The sequence below is a fragment of the Piliocolobus tephrosceles genome, chromosome 9 (genome assembly GCF_002776525.5).
Source record: "Piliocolobus tephrosceles isolate RC106 chromosome 9, ASM277652v3, whole genome shotgun sequence".
In the NCBI taxonomy this organism is placed as follows: Eukaryota; Metazoa; Chordata; class Mammalia; order Primates; family Cercopithecidae; genus Piliocolobus; species Piliocolobus tephrosceles.
This window is the reverse complement of record NC_045442.1, coordinates 83,972,798-83,993,324: the sequence shown is the minus strand read 5'-3', so window position 1 is coordinate 83,993,324 and position 20,527 is coordinate 83,972,798. Positions and strand designations below refer to the sequence as shown.

The window sequence follows — 20,527 nt, the reverse complement described above, 5'->3', positions numbered from 1 at the left end:
AGCACACAGGGAGGCTCCCGTAGCTTCAGCTGCCTTCTGTGCTCAGCCTCTCTGTGTGTAAATGATACCCCCACACAGCACCTAAAGGGGCCGGCAAGGCTGAGCTTTCCTTGTCTTACTGAGCAAGGGACCTCCCAGTGTCCCTATGGGAATGATGATGCTTTATTGGCATCTGTAGGGAGCACCCTTCCCTCTTCTAGATGTGGAAGACAATGAGCTCACGGGGTCCAGGCTCCCTCCTCCAGGCCACACTCCCCACTGCAGCTGGAGAGCACCCCCAAAGTGCCTCTCAGAGCCAAGCCCTCAGTCCCCTCGGTCCAAACTGCTCTCCTGTGAGGCCCTCCTACCCTGCCCCTCCATCTCCTCCTCACACCCTGGCACAATTGCAGACTCTGGACTGATCTTTCTCCTCAGCCACTGCTCCCCTGCCTGCATCACCAAATCACCAGCACATACTTGTCTTTGAGGCTCAGCTCAAAGTGCCCAGGGTTGCTGAATAAATGAATGGAAATGGACCCGCTCACTCAATCCCTTGCCAGGCCAGGGAGACAGCGTAGGTGAAGGAAGCTCAGTACACATGGAGGCTTCCAGCTGCATGGCAGCCTCCTGTGACCCTCCACAGCCAAAGGAAGATTGCACACATATTCAGACCCAGCTTCTCACACAGAAATTATTTCCACAATATTTATTATGCACCAACAGTATGCCATGCCCTGTTCTGGGCACCAGGGATGCACAGTAAACAAACCAATCTCTGCCCCCAAGGAGCTGACAGTGTGGCCGCAGCAAATCAACAAGACGACAAACAGAAAGATGGTTGCAGATGGTGAGACATGCTGTGAAGGAAGCAACAGGGTGATGTGGATGGGAGTGACAGAGGCTGCAGGGCTGCTTTACAGGGAATCTGGGAGACTTCTCTAAGGAGCTGACCTGTGAGAAGAAGCCCTGTGGAACCACAGCAGGAGCGGCACCACGAAGAGCTAGAGAGAAAATGCTGAATGAAGCCCAGGCTTGAGAAACGGCATGAGAGCTGCGGTCAGAACACGGGAGCAGACAGCAGAACAGCAGCGAGGTGGTATAGCGGGGTGGCCTCTGCCCACTGCCACCTATGGGCCTCATAAGGGCAAGCTCAGCCCATGAAGGTAGCAGGCATAGCTTCAGGGGAGTGTCAGAAACACTGGAAGTGTTACAGCATCACCTGCAATTGACTCATTGTAGAAATGGAAAGGAAACAGCTCTTGCCTCCCAGGGCTATTATAGGACTCACTATAACATCTGTATTCTTCCAGTGCTTATGCTATTGCGTGGCACACGGGGACGTGAAATGAGTGTTTGCAATTAACAACAGGCAAGGACTTGTTTGTGAAGCAGCTGACAGGTCCTGCTGGGGCCTGCTGCGTCCTTAGGCCTGTAAGTGTGAAGGGCAGCCACAGAGTTGGAGGCATCATCTGAGTTACACGTTCAGAAGATGATCTGGTTGTGTGTGTGTGGACAATGGATGGGTGCATGGTGAGAGGCAGGAATGGAGGCAGCGAGGACATCAGAGCAGCCAGGTGGAAGTGCCACTGCCTGGAAGGGTGGACAGAGGAGAGCAAGAGAAGAGGTGTAGTCTGGGAGGCTGGCTGAGATTCCCCACTGCTCACCCTGGCTTATTCCCAGCCACAAGCCTGAGCTCTGTGCTGGGGGCTCATTGGAGGGCTGGAAACTGCACATCAAAAGAACAATATCTGACAGTGAGGTGGAAACCAGTGCAAAAACGACACTGGCCTCCCCACAAAGGGCTTTCATGCAGACTGACCTGTGCAATGTCAAAGAGCACAGCCTGGGCTCCTCACATCCTTAGGAACAAGGGCCAATGCGGGTACCTACAATAGCTACTGACCGAAATGCAGTAGATAATAAATGGTACCTAGAATGCTCCCCAGCTTCACAATCTGGAAGCCTAGTTTTTGCACATGTCCTATTCTTGGAAGGTAAAAGGGCATGTGTGTAGGTGGTGGGGAGGGGGTTCTATTTCCCTCTACTCATATACTCGCAATGTAAAGAACTATGGACCAGGTGTTGGCTGGAATTACGATCCCAATTCTTCACCCTCCTGTGGAGGGGATGGATGCTCACTCCCATGTCACAGCTTCATCAAGGGCAGCCTACGCTTTCCCACTCCTCAGTATTGGGTCTGGTTCTGCCACTTGTATGGGCTGAGAGGACGTTGGCAATGTGACCCAAGCAGAGGCTTCAGGTGTGCTTGTTAGACTCACCCTCTTGTGTTCTTGGCATAACCGCGAAAGAAGCATGCTCGCTCTGGGTAGCCCACCAGCCGAAGAAGAAAACGAACATGACTTGATCAAATCTGAGACTCGCTGCCAAGCCCAGCCAAGCTCAGCTTAACCTGAGCCAACCCACAGACTCACGACTGAGGCAGATGCTTTAGCTTGTATGCCATGGAGATCTTGTTAATAATAATAGCTGACTAGTACAGACATCATCACAAACCTCGTTGACTCAGTGCTCAGGGTCTGCAGGCAGAATGCTGGCCACTTTCCGCACACCTTTCATGTGACCTGAATGCCAGCCTAACACACAGTGTTATCATCTCCATTTCACAGACAAGAAAATGGGGACTCAGCAGGTTAAAGCTCTTTGTCCGGGGTCACAGCTGGTATGTGAAAGAGCCCAGATTCGAATCCAGGCTTGTGTGCCTCCAAAGCCCGTGATGTGTGCCAGGAGTCACCCCCGCTCTCTGTGCCTGTTAGGGCCTTTACCCTGGATTTGCAAAGCCCATCACTTTATTTCAGGACTTCATTTCCTTCAAAACACATCATGCAGGTGTGGCTTTTTCAAATTATGCCTGAGCTGTTTATCTATGAATGTCAAAGGTGGCAGCTCTGCAAAGGACCATGACATCCCCCTCAAGGCAGGCCCAGGGAGCCCCCTTCTGCCAAAGGCTGCCTGCTGCACCCAGCAGGTCACTCTGCAGCCACCTGTTAGCTGTGAGAAGTCATGTGCCTGGAGAGGTGGTGGCGCTCCCGGAAGTGCTCCTGGCACACAGGGCAGGCGAGGGCCTCTTCTCTCTGCTTCTGAGAATGTGTATCAGGCCCTGCATGCTCCTTTTTGTGGTGGGACCGCATGTGGAAGACCAGGTCGGACGTCAGGCGGAAGGACAGGTTGCACTTTGCACACCAGTTCTGGGTGGACAAGCCCAGGGAGGTGAGGGTGGGTGGCAGGAGGGCCCAGGAAGTGGTGGAGGATGACAAGGGTGGGGGTACCTGGGCCTGGGTATGCTCCAGCCACAGTGTGGGGGCACCCAGGAAAGTGCTGCAGAGTGGAGCATTCTGTGGTAATGCTTGCAAGTTCCAGAAATCACCAACCAAAAGCTTGGGAGTTGAAAGTCGACCCCAACAAGCGAGGTCTGCGGTGTTGAGGAGTCCAGACAGTTCCCCCAGGGTGTCTGCACATTCCCCTGCAGGGAAGACTGAGGTTGGCCCAGGCCCCTCTGCTGGTCGCTTGGTTGGTTTGCTAAAGGCGCTTCTCTGCTCACCTCGTGCTCTGCTGGGCCACACAGAGAAGACTTTGCTGCCGGCTGGGCCTCTGGGGATGTCCTGGGTCAGCTGCAGGGCGCCAGGCTGGCCTGTGGGGTCATCGTGCTCCCCCTTCTGGGCCTGAGCATCCACCTGCCGGTCCTTCATCCTCGGCAGCTCTGTGAAGGCGCTCTGCCTCTGCTCCCCACGTGCCTTCAGGGGCAGTGGCTTGCCAGGTCGGGGCTTGCCTGGGGCTGCCAACAGTGCCAGCTCCACACTGCCCACATCCCGGCCCGCCCTGCCCACAGCAGCCTCAGGGCCCAGGCGGTTTGTCTTCTCCAGCAGCACTGGCTTGTGGCCCCGGCCCAGCTCAGGTTCGCTAAGTCGCCATCTGTTTTCAGCCGATGGGCTCAACGGGACCCACTTCCCAGCTGCCATGGTGATCACCAGGGCCGGGGCCACAGGATAAGCACGGTGGCCGCTCTGGCAGCCATCAGTCTTTGGGGGTTTGGGGTTCTGGAGGGCTTGGCCCAGCAAGGAGCCATGAGATGTGGAAGCTCCCTGTGACACTGGGCTGGACACACTCGGCCACAGGGCCCTGCAGAGAGAGGAAGTGACAGGCAGTGAGATGGGCATCCATCACTCAGGCACAGCGCATCATGAGCTGGCATCAGACAGGACCCTGATGCTCAGGCCTCCTCCGCGGTCTGTGGGATGGGTGTGCTGACCACACCACCTCTAAGGAGACAAGGAGCATGGATGGCACCGTCCTCCAGGGCCCGCCTCCCTGAGGCAGAGTGGGGACAGGGGTCTCTGCTGAAAATGCCCATGGGCAGCAGCCCCTACAGCTCAGTAGAGAGAAATGTAGGATTCCCCTGTCAGAAGTGGTTCCTGGGGATTACCCAGGCATGAAATGGACGGTCTGGAGGTGAATGGAAAGAACCTGCTCTGGGGACTGCGTTAGGGCCTTGCGGGTCCTCCAGAAGTTTCTGGGTCATCTGTCAACAAGTAGACTCCATCATGAGGAAGCCACGTGCCCTTAGCCCCTGCTCCATGCTCAAGCTCCCTCTGGCCCTGGCTGAGTGTTGAGGGCACAGGGAGGCCGCAGCATTAGGGCCGCTGTGTTGGAGGATCATGGACTTCATGGTCTTTGCTCCTCACGCAGCCCTCTCTGTCCTGACCCTAATGTCAACCCATCGCTCCTCGGGTTACCAGCCCTGCCTCCCGGCCTGGCGACCCCTTTGTCCACATCACATTCCCTGTCAGCTTCTGCACGGTCTCCGATTTTCTCAGAGCCATGCTTCTTGTCAGAGTCATATGTCCCCACTCTTCCCCCAACTCCCAAGTACATGTGGACAGCTTTATTCCCATCATACCTGTGAACTCATTCCAAAATGCACCTCAGGCACAGCCTCCCTTTGAGGCTTCCCAGTGCTCCCAGATACAGACAACACTCCCTCCTCCATGCCACCACTGTCCTGGGCACCAAAGGCCTGCATGCACCACGTGCAACATTGTATTTACTTGTTTGTGGTCTGCTAGAAGGCAAACTCTAAGAACCCAAATATGTCAATTGACCTTCACATCTGCAGTACTTAATCATGCATGCAACAGGACAGGAGCTCAGGAAGTCTTTGCTGAATGAATGAGTGAATGAATGACAGGACAACAACTGTTAGAAAGAAGTCAACTTTGTCCTCCCAAAGAGTGTGGCCTATGACCTGCTCCTGCACAGAGAGGAGAATGTGAGCCCTCCATATTCCCACAGGGCCAAGGGAGGAGACAGCCGCATGGTGAGAAGGGCGACGAGCCAACTGCAGCCTGCCTCCTAGCTTCTCCACCTCCTGCTCCTACCCTGTGCTCCCTGCCAGGCACTTGGCCCTGCCCAGTCCACAGCTCAGGCACAGGTGGGGAAACTACTAGCTGTGGCTGAAGGGTGTGCTTTGCTTTCCAACTCTGAAGTAAGATCAAACTATGAAGCCCCACCAAGGGCATCCAGCCTCTTCCCATTTCCTTATCTCCCCTTGACCCTAGTTCTAACCCCAGTGAGAACCCACCCAGTTTTTCCTTAGGGAATAGCCCACCAGCCCGTGGGTTGGCCTGTGGGTGCCAAGAGTCACCTTAAGGGTGGGGGTCACACAAGGGCCTGGAACTCCAAAAGTACCTTCCCTCAGGCGCTGGACTAACAGTCTGACCATGGCTGGGAGAAGAAGGCTGAGGGGTCAGATCTGCCTAACAGGAGAAGGAAATGAAGTATGGTTTATAGTAGTGAAAGCAACAAGCAAGTAAATGCTAACTCCAGAGACATGGTGAACAAAGCAGGACGCATACGCAATGCGAAGCACTGTGCAGCCTTGGACAGTGATGCTCGCTATGCTTATGATCAAATGCTGATCGTGGTTTATAGTGGTGGTTTATAGTGGTGAAAGCAACAAGCAAGTAAATGAGTAACTCCAGAGACATGGCGAACAAAGCAGGACGCATATGCAAGACGAAGCACTGTGCAGCCTTGGACAGTGATGCTCACTATGCTTATGATCAAATGCTGAGGAGGCAAAAGGACAAAAAGATTATAGATTTGGTGTTACCTATTCTATGCGCACACACACAAAATGCATACACCAAAGGAAAAACCCCAGGAGGAAACACAGAAAACGACCACCAGGTCATTTGTTCATTGATTCCCTCTTCCGTTCATTCCGCAAGCATTCACTGAGAGCATCCAGCATGCAGGTCCTGTGCGAGGTGCGGTAGTGACGGTGGTGATGAGGCAGTCTGAGTTCAGTTGTACAGAACACAGGGACCTGCACATGCGCCAGTGTTGCAAACAGGCAATGGTGGCATCTAAACTGAGCTCTGAGGACCCAGAAGGGCCTGCCCAGGGTTCACAAGAAGCTTGCATGGGGCCTGCAGTGTGGAGAACCTGAGGGCTCTCTGGGGAAATGAGCCTAACACAGTTCTGCAGTGGGAGAGTGCTCGGGGAGGGGTAGGATCCAGAAGCCAAAATAAAATGGACCTGACTGTTTTTAGAAATGAATGATTCATGTTTTAAGTGTGGCTATAAAGACTACACAATAGTATGGGAAAAAACATTTATAATACAATGTTAGTGTCAGATATAAACATGTTGTAAAACAAAACAGGAAAAAAGCCTATCTACCAAATAAACAGAAACATGAAAGAAAACATACCAAAGCAATATGTATGTGAAAAATAATTTATACTATGTACGTACACTATATAACATATAGTATACATAGGATGTATACACACTATACCACATAATATGCTATATATGTAATATGCTATATACTATGATGATGCTAGTATTGGAATTTGGGGGAGTTTTTCCTTAACTTTCCAATATTTTCAAACTAGTCTTATTTTAGCACTTTGTTTTGTTCTGCAGTCAACTGTTTTAAAGGGGGCAGTGCCCTTTTCTGCTTGGTTGGGGTCAGAATTCTGTAAGGGATTTTCACAGCCCAGTGGAGCTGAAGCCTCTGTGACTTCAGAGATGCTACTTTCGTAACTGCTCCAGGAAATAATTCTGAGGTGAATTCCCCCTGCTGTCTACTCTCCCTTGGAAAAGAGGAGTCCTAGGCCCCACACTGGAGTGTTCTGGCTGGAGTCTCCTAGGAGCGGAGGGGCCTGCCCAGCGGGCAGGCTATTTCTCATAGGGGCTTCACAGTCTGTTTCACGCCGCCTAGAGAGACCTCACCTCTGCCAAGCCTGGAACTGAGCATTCCCTGGGCCACAGGAACCAAAGGAGAGCTTCGGAAGAAGGGTGCCTGGGCACACAGATCAGATCAGATCAGCTTTTAGGCAAAACGCATTTCATTTTCTGTTCATTCACTCAGTAAACATGCACAAAGCACCTACTATGTGCGAGGCTCCAGTCTACATAAGACTGGTGACTCTCTACACTGAATTCTAAGTAGTTGGAAACGGCTGGAGAGTAGGGTGAGTGTGTAGTGTGGCCTGCGGTGTGGCCTGCAGGATGCATGTGGAATTCAGAGCAGGAAGGTCCTCTGTGGAGGCCCAGAGAAAACTTCAGGGCTGGACGCAGTCCTGAAATAGCAGCCCTGGCCTTGCCCATGCTTGAATTCAGGAAGAGAACCTAAAATGTGGGGACAAAGAGTAACTGGCCGAGAACAGAGCCAGTGATGCTCAGGGGAGGGACACTCTCCTGTTGGCCCTCCCCACCCACCCCTGCCATGCACCGGCCTGTCTCCAGTAATATGTGGCAAGGTCTTTGCTGGAAGCTCAAGCCTCCTCTGCTTTCTGAGCATGGAGAAGACAGAGACCAGTGTGAAGCATAGGTCAAGAAAAAAAATAAAGAGAAGGAGAAAACAGAGAAAATGCATAAAGATTCCTAGCTCTAAACCTTCTTCCACCTCTATCACTGCCCCAAATTTCTCCAGGGCTCTCTGTCATGAAAATTTCAGAAAGTGCATAAGAAAACTTTGCAAATGAAGTCAGGGGTCACAGGCAGGGGAAAGTACTGGTTTCAGACTAGGCCAGATAAAGAAAAATATCAAAGACATCAGGAGAGCACCGACCTCGCCCACGGGACGCCTGCCGCAGTGAGCTGCCACACGCCTGGCCCAAGTAAGAGGTGGACACACTCCCCTGGTAGCCACCATCTGCGGGTTCTACCTCCTGTGTGTCCAAGGCTCTTGATGGGTGCGAGGGATGGGCAGAGTGCTGCTTCATCCCCACTGGAATCAGGGACCTCCTGCCAGGTGTTGACATAGATGTGAGGAAGGAAGGAGGCCACACCTATGGCAGACAGAGTTCTGTGGTTACTCCGCCTTGGCATGTCATGGAGCCACTGACCCCCATCACACCAGATTTTTCCAACCCCAGCAAGTATGCAGAACTCAGCCACCCTCAAAGAGTCTCAAAAATAAAGCTTGTATGGCTTGGCAAATAAGAAATTAGGTCCATGCATATGGCAAAAGTTAGACACAGTGAGCTTTGCTGGCCTTTCCCTCTGTTTTCCTTCCTCGGGAACACTCTTAAAGAACAATCAAAATAGCAATTAAACAAAAATGTCCCTGTTATCCTCCAGAGAGCACGATACTGTATTTGCTTTACTCTAATGACTATTGCATCTATTACCAAGCTTCAGACTATTGATAATACACAGGAATACCAAGAAGCAAAATAAAACAGAAAGGCACAAAAAGTAGAATGGGAAAGACGTGGGTTCGAATCTCACCTCCATGCATTTATTATGGAGCTTCAGTTGTGTAATGTAACTTCTCTCAATATTGGGCAATCGTGAAATGAGTGGGAAAATAATGCATTTAAACAGGATAATAATATCCAGAAGGAGGCCCCCACCTCGCCCGGCCCATGTCAGTGCCTCAGGAATGTTCATTTATTTCTTTGTGGTCAAGGGACAGGAACAAAATGAAGGACGTGGAGAAGTAAACAAAAGAATCAATGACTATACAGAGCCATGCTGCTGGGACAAGGGACACCCTCTCCAAGCCTATGATGGAGACAGGCAAAGTCTTCCATAGATGGAACATCACTCTCCTAACTAAAATACTTGCATTCTCAAAGATACAAACTGTGCCACTTTCTTAACTGAATAAACGCAGGCAGCATGGTGAGGAAGGATGGCCCAGCAGGCCTTGCCCAGTATACCCTAAGAGAACACCAAACATTCTGCTCTTAGGTGTTCCACCCACCTACACTGTTTTATTCCCATGCCTTCACCAGATGTTGAAACGTGCTGCCAAATCAAACCTAGACATAAGACAAACCAAAATAACAAGGCAAGCTTGCTGGTTAAGACAGAGAAACAGCGTGGGGTGGGCAAAAGTTAAGACGCTCGGGTATAAGTCTCAGCTTCAGCGTTTGGAGAGGGCCTTGGACAGGTCCCTGTCCTTCAAAGACCTTGCTTAGCTGCAAAATGAGGAGGCTGGACCAGGTGGCCTCTATGGTCCTAAATACCATAAGGCGCCGAGTGATATCTTTATGTGGCATTATGATGCATCTCTTGTGATCAGTCTAGTTTTTTAGACGTTATTTTGACAAGCTAAAGGGCAAAAAATGCAGATCTAATAATCATCTGTGCAACAGCCTGATACTTCTGTCAGCCATAGTCATACCCATACTAACTTGCTCTTCTAACGTTCATGAATATTCAAACACAAACAGGACTGCAGACTCCTTCTAAAAGAGGTAGATTAATAGGTCCCAGGAGCAGATCCCTGGTTACCTTGACACTCCACAGTGATTCCTCACATCCCTTAGGTTCCAGCAATCAGGGCTTCCTAGCTGCAGACAACAACCTCTACCCAGGTAGTTTAAACAGAAAGGAACTTATTAAAGGGTATCATGCAGCTCATTAAATCTCTGTGAGAGCCACAGACCAAGTTTGGGTGCTCTCCAAGGGTCAGGATAGCCAGAAAAAAAAAAGCCTGACCATGCTCTGGCACTGTCTAGTAGAAACTCTGCTGGTATCAGCACCTATCACAAGGGATCAAACTCCTACAAACTCCACCACACACAGCCACCCCACAAGACCAGCTGTCCCTGCCACTGTGAATGACAGACATCACCTGCCTGCCAAAGACTTCAGCTCATGGGACTCGACTGCACATCCAGGACTGGGTGATGTACCTGGCTGCTTGTGGGGATCTATGTCAAAGGCCTGTACCCTGGATGCAAAGCAGTCTGGGAAACATGGATTCAGCTTCCCAACCTCTGCAGTGCAGGAAAACCAAGTGAGATGGGGTTAGAAATGGTTGTGGATTGAACCAATGACAGTATCTGTTACTGTGGCACTTAAAGCTCACCCCCTGAGGAAACTGAGAGGACACAGCCATGCAACTCTGTCTGAAGGTTTTCCTCTCTGCCTGCAACTTGATTTTCTTGGCATGTGACCAGTGGTGTGCTGGAGTCGTCTCACATTGGCTTGTGAGATGATCAGGAATGTTTTGAGTTAGCTGTTTTAACTCAGACATTATTCAAAACTAAATTATACAAACTTACAGTCATAGAAATTGTATTAAAAACACAGGTAATACATACTCAGAACCCATCACTTTCTAGGCATTCTACTACACATTCCCGTTGCCTACACCGTGGACGCCGCTGTGCCTGCTGGTGCAGGGGCTTGCCACTGTCCACTCCTCCTCACACCACATCCAGGGATGTCGTGAGTGGCCATAAATCAGGAAATCAGTCAGAATGGGATCATTTATGGAAATGCTATAAATCAAGGCTTGATTTCTTGTTTTGTTATTGTCTGGACTTAAGAAAGTAATGGGAAAAAAATTGTCAATAATGCAGATTAAACTGAAATTGTTGTCTTGTCGATAGCTGTTATATTGTGAATAGCTCACAAAAAGCTGAGGGACTATTCTTCCAGTATTCTGAAACTATTATGTGATTTACAAAAGAAGTTATTTAGATCACTGACAAACAAGTGAAGTTCTGACATATGTTCATTGTTCCACTTTCGTCTTACACTTTATTGTAAATTAAAATATCACCCAAAATTCATGTTGGAGCTACACCCTGAGAACCAGTTGCTAAACACTTACCAGCACACCACAGCGTGTACCCCATATACTTTCTAATTCTTGGCACCAGAATAATGAGAGGCCCTCCTGGAAGAGGCAGGAGGCCTCCAAAGGGCAGACAGATACAAAGAAAAGAGAGAGCAGAGAGAACGGCACACACAAATGCCAGGCAGTGACAAGAGTGGGTTAGACGTAAATCGAGAGTGTTTGTGAGGACTGTTTACGGGTAAGACCACATGGTCTAGCCACAGGGAGCCAGACCTTATCTCTTAGGGGAGACAGTCATTCATTTGCTCTGTTGGTCCATGGGGAAAAGACAGCCCGTGTCTGATCTATCTCTGCAGCCCCCACAGGGCATCTCAGGAAGAGTGGGGTGGACTGCAGGGTCCCCCTTTGCCCCAGGTTTTTAAACCAGCTGACAGGAAAGGAGGAATACACAATCTCTATGACAAGAGCAGTCAGATGGCTTGGTTCTGTTTTATGCTACTCAGCATCCTTCCTAACCAAACCCAGTTTCAGTTTGAGAAGCTGCTTATGTGTGCCTGGTACTGGAACTCTCTGAATAGCTCAATCCTGGTCTTTTTTGAGCTTATTTCTCCAGTTCTCCCTCTGACACTGTGATCTACCTGCCACCATAACCTTCTAATTAATTCCTTCTTGACAAAGTTGGCCAGAGTCTGTCGCTGTGGTTTGCATCCAAAGAATCCTGATTGCTATGGATGTGACAACTCACCTCAGCTTGGAGCGCTATGCCTCCAGGACTCTCTCATGGAACACACACACACACACACACACACACATACGGCTGCCACCTACCCAGAGGCGCTGGCTCAGCCCTGCCCCTGCACCTGTCAGCATCTAGCAGCAGCTGCCACATTCACAGAGCACACAGGACTTCCGCCTGCCAGCTCTGACTTAATTCGACTGTGCTTGCACCCTGGTTGAGGGCAGTTTTCCTTCCTTGCTAGTTGCCATACTCATTTTCTCTCTTGACCCTCAGGAGTGCCAAGCCACTTCAGGCACCTGGGGACAGGGGCTCTGCAGGCATAGGTGCACAGAAGGACAAAGGTTGGAGCAATGCACGTGCAGGCTAGGCAGGATGGGTCTGGCTGTGCCTGGCCCCCACCCGCACACTAGGGGGCAGTCACCTCACCACCTGGCCCTGCCCCTAGAGACGGCATGTGTAACCTCATCTCCACTCACCAGAAGTGCTCACTCTTGGTTCTCCCCACACATGAATCCACTCGCTTCTCCTCTGCTCCCCTGTCAGAGGTTTGTGAACTGTCTGCCTATGCCAAACTGGACACCCATGGGTGGACCAGCTTTCAGTCTCACCCTGGAAGTGCCCATGGTGTGGAAGGGAAGACATGCAGTGACCACATGTGAAGGTGCCACCCATGGGGAAGTGGCATCAGCCAGCTGGGAGGACTTCATCCCTACCCACCCTCACCAGCCCCACCCTGAAGTTCTGGAAACCAGAACTCAAGTTCTTCCAAGTGCCCCCTTCGCTGGTGAGTGGTACTGGCAAAGCCAGACCCCACTCAGCATTCCAGAATTTTCATCCTTAGAAAATATTTATTCCAGGGTTCAGGGAGAATCTAGGAGTGGATGAGAGCCTTATTCAATGGGGCCTCCATGGCTTGCTATGCATAAATATAACCTGGGCCAAATCAGCTTCTTCCTCTCCCTGCTTCCTGCCCACCCATGAAAGGATGTACCTGTGTCCAGTCACTTCCTGCAGGAGCTCTCAAGGAGATGAGACAGAGAGGCCAACTCTCTCACAGAGTGAAAGCACAGGATAAATCAGAGAGAAAGCAAGAAAAGCGAACACAAAACCTCAGCGTGCCCTTTTGTCACAAGTTTTTGACCAGCTCCTGTGGAACATCACCACCCTGCCTTGCCCTGCAAACTTCCAGAAGTGTGACTTCTGGAAGTCCAGGTCCTTTGTCGCATGGAGAGGATGCAAACCACATGCTGCAGCAGGCTCTGCACCACTCCTGATGCCCTTTTTGAGTGGATTCCTCAGAGGTGGTGCCTGACGTCAGAGATTAATGTCAGCCAGTGTCTCCCAAAGAGGCAGAGGCGGAAACATCACTCCTCTCTGTGAGCCCGAGCAAAGCGCTCAATCTCTCTGAGCCTCAGGTTTCCATCTGTAAAATGGGCTTGGGCTAAGCTGTCTCTCCAGTCCATCCGAGACCTTCCCATGTATGACTCATGGGATGAAGTCAATCTCCTTTACAGCAGGATGGAACATTTGCTATCAGGATGCTTCAGGGTATGAGAATAGGAGTCACCATTTATCGGCTACATAAGTTCTACACGACAAACAATAGTATTAATAAATGAAATAAGGCACCTTGTTCATTTCATTTTCATAAAAATCGTATGGGGGAAGCTACATGTCTCAGTTCAGGTGCACTTATCTCCAATCTGCCAAATGCCATCCTGATAAACTCAGGGCAGCATCTCAGCTTTTAGAGACCATTGTGGATCTGGACACCGCCAACTGCCGAATTAAATATCCCACCCAGCTTCACAATCCATCAATGTTAACATCCAGATCTTAATAAGAAGGAGCAGGAGGATGGAGAAAATGAGGAGATGAAACTGGGAACTATCTGGGGACCTTTCGTCCCACCCGGGACCCGCGAGGGTCACTGTTGTCACATGCATCAGCACTGCATGAAGTAAGGTCAGACAGGCCAGGGCACAGGATGTCCTCCAGAACCCCGACAGAACAAGGGCCAGACCGAACACCTGCAAGGTGGCAAATGACATGAGTCTGGCATGACTTGTTCCCAGGGAGCCCCCTCCAGCTCCTCATGCACGTCTGTCCTTTGCCTACAGACTCACAGCCTTTTTCTTACTCTAGGATCTTTCCCAGGGCCAACATCAGATTTGAGTCTCATCCACCTCCAGGCTTTATCTTTAACACCTCTCAGACAGCACCTCAGATGGGGGATCTCATTCCAGGTCACACCATGCCCTGGCCAGGGCGTTCTCTGGTCAGGGCCCTGAGTACACACACAGCAGCCCAGTGCTGCCTGGCTCCTGCTTTCCTCCGAGGACCCGCCTCCGCCCTTTGCACCTGCAGATCCTCCTCTGTCCAGACCACTGTGGGCACAGTGCAGCTGCACCTTCCTCCCCTTCACAGACACCAGCTGCCCTAGATGGCGATGGATCTATGAAGCCCTATTCTCCTGGCTCTGAACATGATATGAAAAGATGCTTTGTGGTCGTCAACTCTCCTCAGAAGGCTCAGTTCACACCCGGGCTCTCGCCCCCTGACACTCTTTACTGGCCCTTGTCACTCTGTCATTGTGAGTGTCCTGGGAAGGGCTCCTCTTGTCCTCCTTGGCTCTTGTCCCTCTGACCTCAGCAAGACATTTTTCTGAGCCACACAGATGTCTCTCATTGCCACCCCATGTCTTTCCTACTTGAAAAAACCCAGATTTCATTCCAGGACTAACCCACCACTTTCAGAGCCCTCAGATCCCATGAATCACGGAAATCAAGTGATGATCTTTGACTCTTTCTGAAACTGAGCTCCCCAAGTCTACAGGGGATCTAGCCATTGCTGGCCTTCCTCACCAACACAGAGCACATCTCCCCAAGGCTCCCAACCCAGCTGGGCCATCAACCAGGGTCCCCTATTCCCCAACTTAGCAGTTGCTGCATCCTGGGAGATGAAGCCTCACACACCCCATGGTGTTAAGAGCTTGCGGTTCTCAGTTTATCACCCATCCTCTGGACCCTGACCGCACACTGATCATTCACTCATCTAGGAACCACTGGCCACATTCTCCCACATTACCTGTCTATACCTTAACCAGGTTGTCTCAGGTAACCTTGGAGTCTTCCGTCCACATAGATTTTAAGTACACGGGCTCCAGGATCAGAGGCCAGCTCTGCTCTATCCAACCTTTGACCTTGGGCAAGGTGTGGGTCCTCTCCAGGCCTCTGTTTTCTGATCTATAAAGAGGGTGACCTTGGTGTTTTCTTCACTGGGTTGCTGGAAAGATTAGAAGAATGAATATAGAGAAAGTGCTAAGAAACCTGTCTCAGTAAACATTAGGGGTATCACTTCTTATTGCACTGAGTGCAAAGGGATAGAGTCCACCCCATGGCGGCCTTCCCATTACTCCTGAGCTCTCAGGGACTGGCACACAACGGTGTTTAATGAATGACCAAACAGCCTGGGCATTTTTCTCCTTCCCACTACACCTACAGAAGAAAGAACTCTTGGCAAACAGCTGGATAACCTCTTTTTCCTGAGATGTCTGAAGTCACTCCCTAACCCAAGCCAACTAGCCAGCCTCAAGCTGTTCTGAGCTGCAGGTCAGGCACCAGATCTTATCCAGAGACACCATGTACCCCCAACTCCCCCATGCAGTGCTTTGCTGCATCTGCCTTTCTCTTTAGCTAAAACACACAACAGCAGAAAATGCCTCCTGTCTTCTAATCCTTCGGTGTTCCTAGTCTCTGCAGAAGCTTCCCAGACCCTTCTGGAAGATTCCAGAGGACAATCATCTATGGGCCTTTTCTGCATTTGGATTGTGAGGTCTGGGGTTTCCTAAGAAAGGGAATACACCTGTTTCCAGGAATTCTCCTGGCTCTGGTACACTGAGGAAATTAAACACTGAAGGTGATCCAGGCTTTCCCAGAGGCTGACTGGTGGCACTGGGGAGATGAGCAATTCCTGGTCAACCCCTACAGGCTCTGTGGCCAGCTATGCCTAGACCCCTCTAGCAGCAATGCCTGCTGCATTCCAGGAAAGCTAAATGCAGGAGACTACGGACACAGCCAGTACCCATGGAAGCAGAGAGAGTGGCTCTAGTGCAACGTAACTTGGCCTTGTGGACCCTCATAGGGGTGGATGCAATCTCAGCACCCACTCAGATGCCTGAGACTGTGCAGAAGCAGGGCCAGTGAAAGCAGAGGGCAGATCCAGTGCTTCACTGGGGCCCTGCTATGCAGATGGAGAGTCTGCTATGGATATGACTGAGTACGGCCAGGACGCAGAACAGGGAGCAGTGTTCTGCCAAACAATGCCAATCGGCAATGGCTGGTGCTGTGTGGAGTGATATTTTAGATGTTACATGTGCCAGGCCTGCAGCAACATGGAAGTCACATAACGGGACTGAATTAGCCCTGGTCACTCAGGCTCTAGGGCACAACTTGTGTTCCAAATCAGCCCTGCTACTACCTGCCTCAGACAAATACTCTGAGCCTCCATCTCTTCATAAGTGAAACAAGAACAGTGATCTTCTTTTCAGGCACTCACGGACAGGACTCAACAGGGCTCTGTACATGCCAGGTAGCAAGAGCACAAGGAACAGCAGCTCTTTTCCTAATACAACTAGAGAATAAAGGTGGAGCCTGAGACGGTGGTCCCAATTCCACTGGCAGCCTTCAGGGAAAAAGTCCATGATTTTACCTCGGCTACTCCTTCCGACATTCCCAGGTTCCAACAATAGCATCATCTAAGGATAAAAAGACAATGATGTTCTTACAAAGACACTGACCACTGATGAGGAACAATCAGTTTAAAAATATTGAAATTCATCTTTTTTTAAAAAAATTATTGGTGTGATTACATGTTTCAAACAAAAGTTGCCACCTCTTGGATACCTGAAAAGAGATCTGCCAAGCAAAGCAGACATGATGATTCTAAATCATTTGCAAAGTCTTTTACCCCTCCCCCCAGAATCCTCACATATTGGGGATCAGGGATTAGATATAAAAGGCAATTTAACTTTTTAAAACAGAAAAGAGCCTCACAAATCACAGTTCCACGCACATACCTATGAATTTGTCCAAAATATCTAGCACATGCAAATTCTTTCACTGAACACACTGCAATGTACCTTCATCATACTTAATTTCTGTTTAATTCTGTGTGATTTATCTATGGCCAAATTTCCATTTCTGTATCAATCAAAAGTAAATTAGTTGAATTTTCATTAAAGGTCATAATAAACTACAATATCATGTTAAATTATTTCCAAGAAGCAAAAGCTTCAAGCTTTATTGGTAATTAAGATCTTTACAAACAAACAAGGGCTCTTTCATAACTTAGTGCACATATATTATGTATTTGTGTGTGTTTGAACACATAAATATTATGTGTCATAAATATCATTAAAAATTAAATCACATATCTCTGATAAGATTACATTTTAACCAAGAAACAAAAAATTGCCTCGATATAGTTCTATTTTATCCCTCAAAAATGAATGAGGCTTGATTTTTTAGAGTTCGTCCTATATGCATCTATGACAATCTTTGATACTAACAGGAAATATTTTCCCCTTGGCCCTCCTATTTAATGTACATAAAATCATTAATTTCAAATGTCATAATTACTGCCATAAAATGCCTAATGTCTTCCTCAGGAGTAATTAAGTAAGTTCATTTCTGTACATCAGTGGCATTGGCAACTACATATTTTAGAAATTTACTGTTAAGTTCTTATTTCCAGGCGCCCTCATGTTTCAGGTGCAAAGCTCTAGCCTCCCACTGTCTTCCCACAACCCTGCTCTGAATCCTGTCCCCTCCCTCCCCTGCACCTGGCATTGCATAGCCTGCCCAGAAAGCAGGTGTGGGTAGGAACTCCCCTTAAATGCTTCTGCAAGGCTTAGCTTCCTGCTGTGCTGTCCGTGTCTATTAGTAAAGGCAAAATGTGAAGGAAAGGATTCAATCAACCCCTTGCCTCTAAAACCAGGTATGTTCTTTCAGCTCATTCTACAAACTCATTATAATGTGATCATTTGGCATTGTTTTGTTTCCCAGGAAAGGCAGTGAACAGGTTACACGTCCAGATCTTTGGATATAATCTGTTGGAGAAAGGATCTGGGGCTGATGCATGGTTCTTACCCTACTGCCCAGCGCAAGCCTGGGCTGAGAAGAACAGAGCAATACACGATAAACCCCGGGAGGGGCAGAGGGAGGGATGAAAACAACTGCAGCCTGAAAGTCACCCTAGGAGAAAAAAAAATCATAGGCAGAATTCTTGAGTGCTGAAAAAACAGCGGGGAGAGGGGGAAGGTGAGGGAGAAGGATAAAGAAAGAGAGGAAAAGAGGGAGAGGGAGAGAGACTGACACGGAAGGAAATGAAAACAGGAAGACAATAAAGAAGAGATAGAGGAGAAAAAGTGAGAGAGGAGAAAGGGAACAGAAACGGGGATGGGACTCGGAGACGACATGAGAGAGCTAGAGGAAGCTGGCGACATTGGGAAGGAAAGGACCCCACAGTCAAAGGCAGGACTCAACAACCCTGTCCTGGGGAAAGGCAGTGGAAGTGAGATGGATCCCGCCGCCCGCGCCCGCTCGCGGCTCTGTCCCTGCAGACAGGAGGGCGCGCCTCACCTGGGCTCTCTGGAGATGTGGAGCAAGAGGTGCTGGGGCAGCACAGCCTCCTCCTGGCCAAGAGCACAGCGCCTGGCTCTGAACTTGGCGCTGGAGCCCTGAGGGCGGCCAGGTCCCTCCCCAAAGCCGCTCCCGCCTTCGGGGCGTGGCCTCGGCTTCGCCCACCCCCAGGGAAGCTCCAGCCTTCGGGGCGGGGCTTGCGGGTGGGCGGCCCCGGCGTGGGAGGGCGGCGCTGGCCAAAGAACCCCCAACCCCGGGAGAAAACCCCCTTCTGATCCTCTGGGCTGCCCGGCCCTACCCCGGCTCAGCTCCGCAGAGACGCCCCCAGCTGGCTGGTCAGAGTCTGGAGCCAGCGCCTGCGGGAGAGAGAGGGCGTCATTTGGAGGCGGCGCCTGCTCCCGCCGACCCCCTCTGGTCCTGGGCGCCAGACCTCTCGCTCCTGGGCCCGCGGGGCCTCGGCGAGGCGGGGGCTGCGCGCGGTGCCTGCGGCTCCAGTCTGCGCCGAGGACCCCCGCGGCCTCCTGGCCCTCCTTCCCCGCGCAGCCTGGCGGCCCCTCGAGCGGCACCTCCCCACGCCGAAGTCGCCCAGCTCTCCCCCCCAACTCCCGGGAGCGCCCGCAGCCTCTGCTCCCAGACCCCAGCTGTGACCACGCAGCGCTCTGCCAGGAAGGCGGGCTCCGCGACTCGGGCGGTGGTGGAAAATGACAGTTCAAGTGCATTAAAATCAAGAACTTATACTTTGATTTAAAAAACAACAAACGGAGTGCAAAAGCAAGCCACACACTGAAAGAAGATACTTGCAGCAATTGATAAAGGATTAGTATCCAATATATATACTTTTAATAAAAGAGAGGAACACCCGAAGCGAAGAATAGACACAGACATGAATAGGCACTTTGGAGGAACCAAAGTTCGTTTAGCGACCAAAATCGTGTGAACGGAGGAAGTCTCTAGAGTAATTAGAAAATGCAATTTAAGACCACAAGGAGATGTTTAATCATTAGGCATAAATGTTAAAATATAACAAGTGTCACAGAAGGCATGAAGCAAGAGAACCCTAATATGCCCCCAGTATATTAGTAACACCCATACTAGTACAGCATAGAAGTACACCCAATTTCATTGATTATAAAACAACACTAATTTAAGATATTCTATTATGCTAAATACAACTCCAAAAGAGGGGGAAAAAACTGACAACCAACCAACTCAATGCTTTTCATCACTTGTAATTTTTAAGTTATAGAAAGAAAGATATATTTTAGACTGTATTAATCCATTCTCACACTGCTATAAAGAACTGCCTGAGACTGGGTAATTTATAAAGGAAAGAGGTTTAACTGACTCACAGTTCAGCGTGGCTGGGGAGGCCTTGGGAAACTTACAATCGTGGTGGAAAGGGAAGCAAAACAGGTCCTTCTTCACAGAGTGGCAGGAAGGAGAAGAATGAGTGAAGTGCAGAGTGAAGGGAGTAAAAGCTCCTCACAAACTCATTCGATTGCCTGAGAACTCACTTATACTACCATGAGAACAGCACAGGGCAACCACCCTCATGATTCGATCACCTCCCACTAAGTCCCTCCCCCTACATATGGGTATTACAATTAGGACTACAATTCAAGATGAGATTTGGGTGGGGAAACAGAGGCAGGCCATATTATGCCACCCCTGGTCCCTCCCGAATCTCATTTCCTCATATTTCAAAACACAGTCATGCCTTTCCAACAGTCTGCCAAAATCTTAACTCATTCCAGCATTAACCCGAAAGTCCAAGTTCAAAGTCTCATCTGAGACAAGGCAAGTCCTTTCACTTATGAACCTGTAAACTCAAAAGAAAGTTAGTTATTTCCTAGATACAATGCAAGTACAGGCATTGGGTAAATACACCCATTCTAAATGGGAGAAATTGGCCAAAACAAAGGGACTACAAGCCCCATGAAGTCTGAAACCCAACAAGGCAGTCATTAAACCTTAAAGTTCCAAAATGACCTCCTTTGACTCCATGTCTCACACCCAGGTCATGCTGGTGCAAGATGTGGACTCCCACGGCCTTGGGCAGCTCTGGCCCTTTGACTTTGCAGGGTGCAGCCCCCCTCCCAG

The 20,527-nt window shown here is 49.9% G+C and overlaps 1 protein-coding gene across 5 annotated transcripts; it reads right to left on the bottom strand.

Moving 5' to 3' along the window:
- Positions 1-670: 670 nt before the first annotated feature.
- Positions 671-18,533, bottom strand: ZNF488 (zinc finger protein 488). Of its 5 annotated transcripts, none has more exons than XM_023230171.2 (3): positions 18,428-18,499; positions 16,497-16,542; positions 671-4,116 (listed from the first exon to the last, which is right to left on the bottom strand). In XM_023230171.2, exon 3 carries the CDS (start codon positions 3,954-3,956, stop codon positions 2,985-2,987), a length of 972 nt encoding a protein of 323 aa, XP_023085939.1. In that variant the 5' UTR covers positions 3,957-4,116; positions 16,497-16,542; positions 18,428-18,499; the 3' UTR covers positions 671-2,984. The 5 variants fall into 5 exon arrangements, with proteins under 5 accessions (XP_023085939.1, XP_023085941.1, XP_023085940.1 ...); XM_023230173.2 differs by lacking the exon at positions 16,497-16,542 and adding an exon at positions 14,884-15,063; XM_023230172.2 differs by lacking the exon at positions 16,497-16,542 and adding an exon at positions 17,936-18,040 and having other exon boundaries at positions 18,428-18,493.
- Between the last annotated feature and the right edge of the window lie 1,994 nt (positions 18,534-20,527).

Coding starts and splice junctions, on each gene's coding strand:
- ZNF488 (XM_023230169.2), bottom strand. CDS start 13,732: ATGCATGTGACAACAGTGACCCTCGCGGGTCCCGG. Junction 4,117..13,697: donor GTGACCCTCGCGGGTCCCGG/GTGGGACGAAAG, acceptor CTCTCTCTGCAG/GGCCCTGTGGCCGAGTGTGT.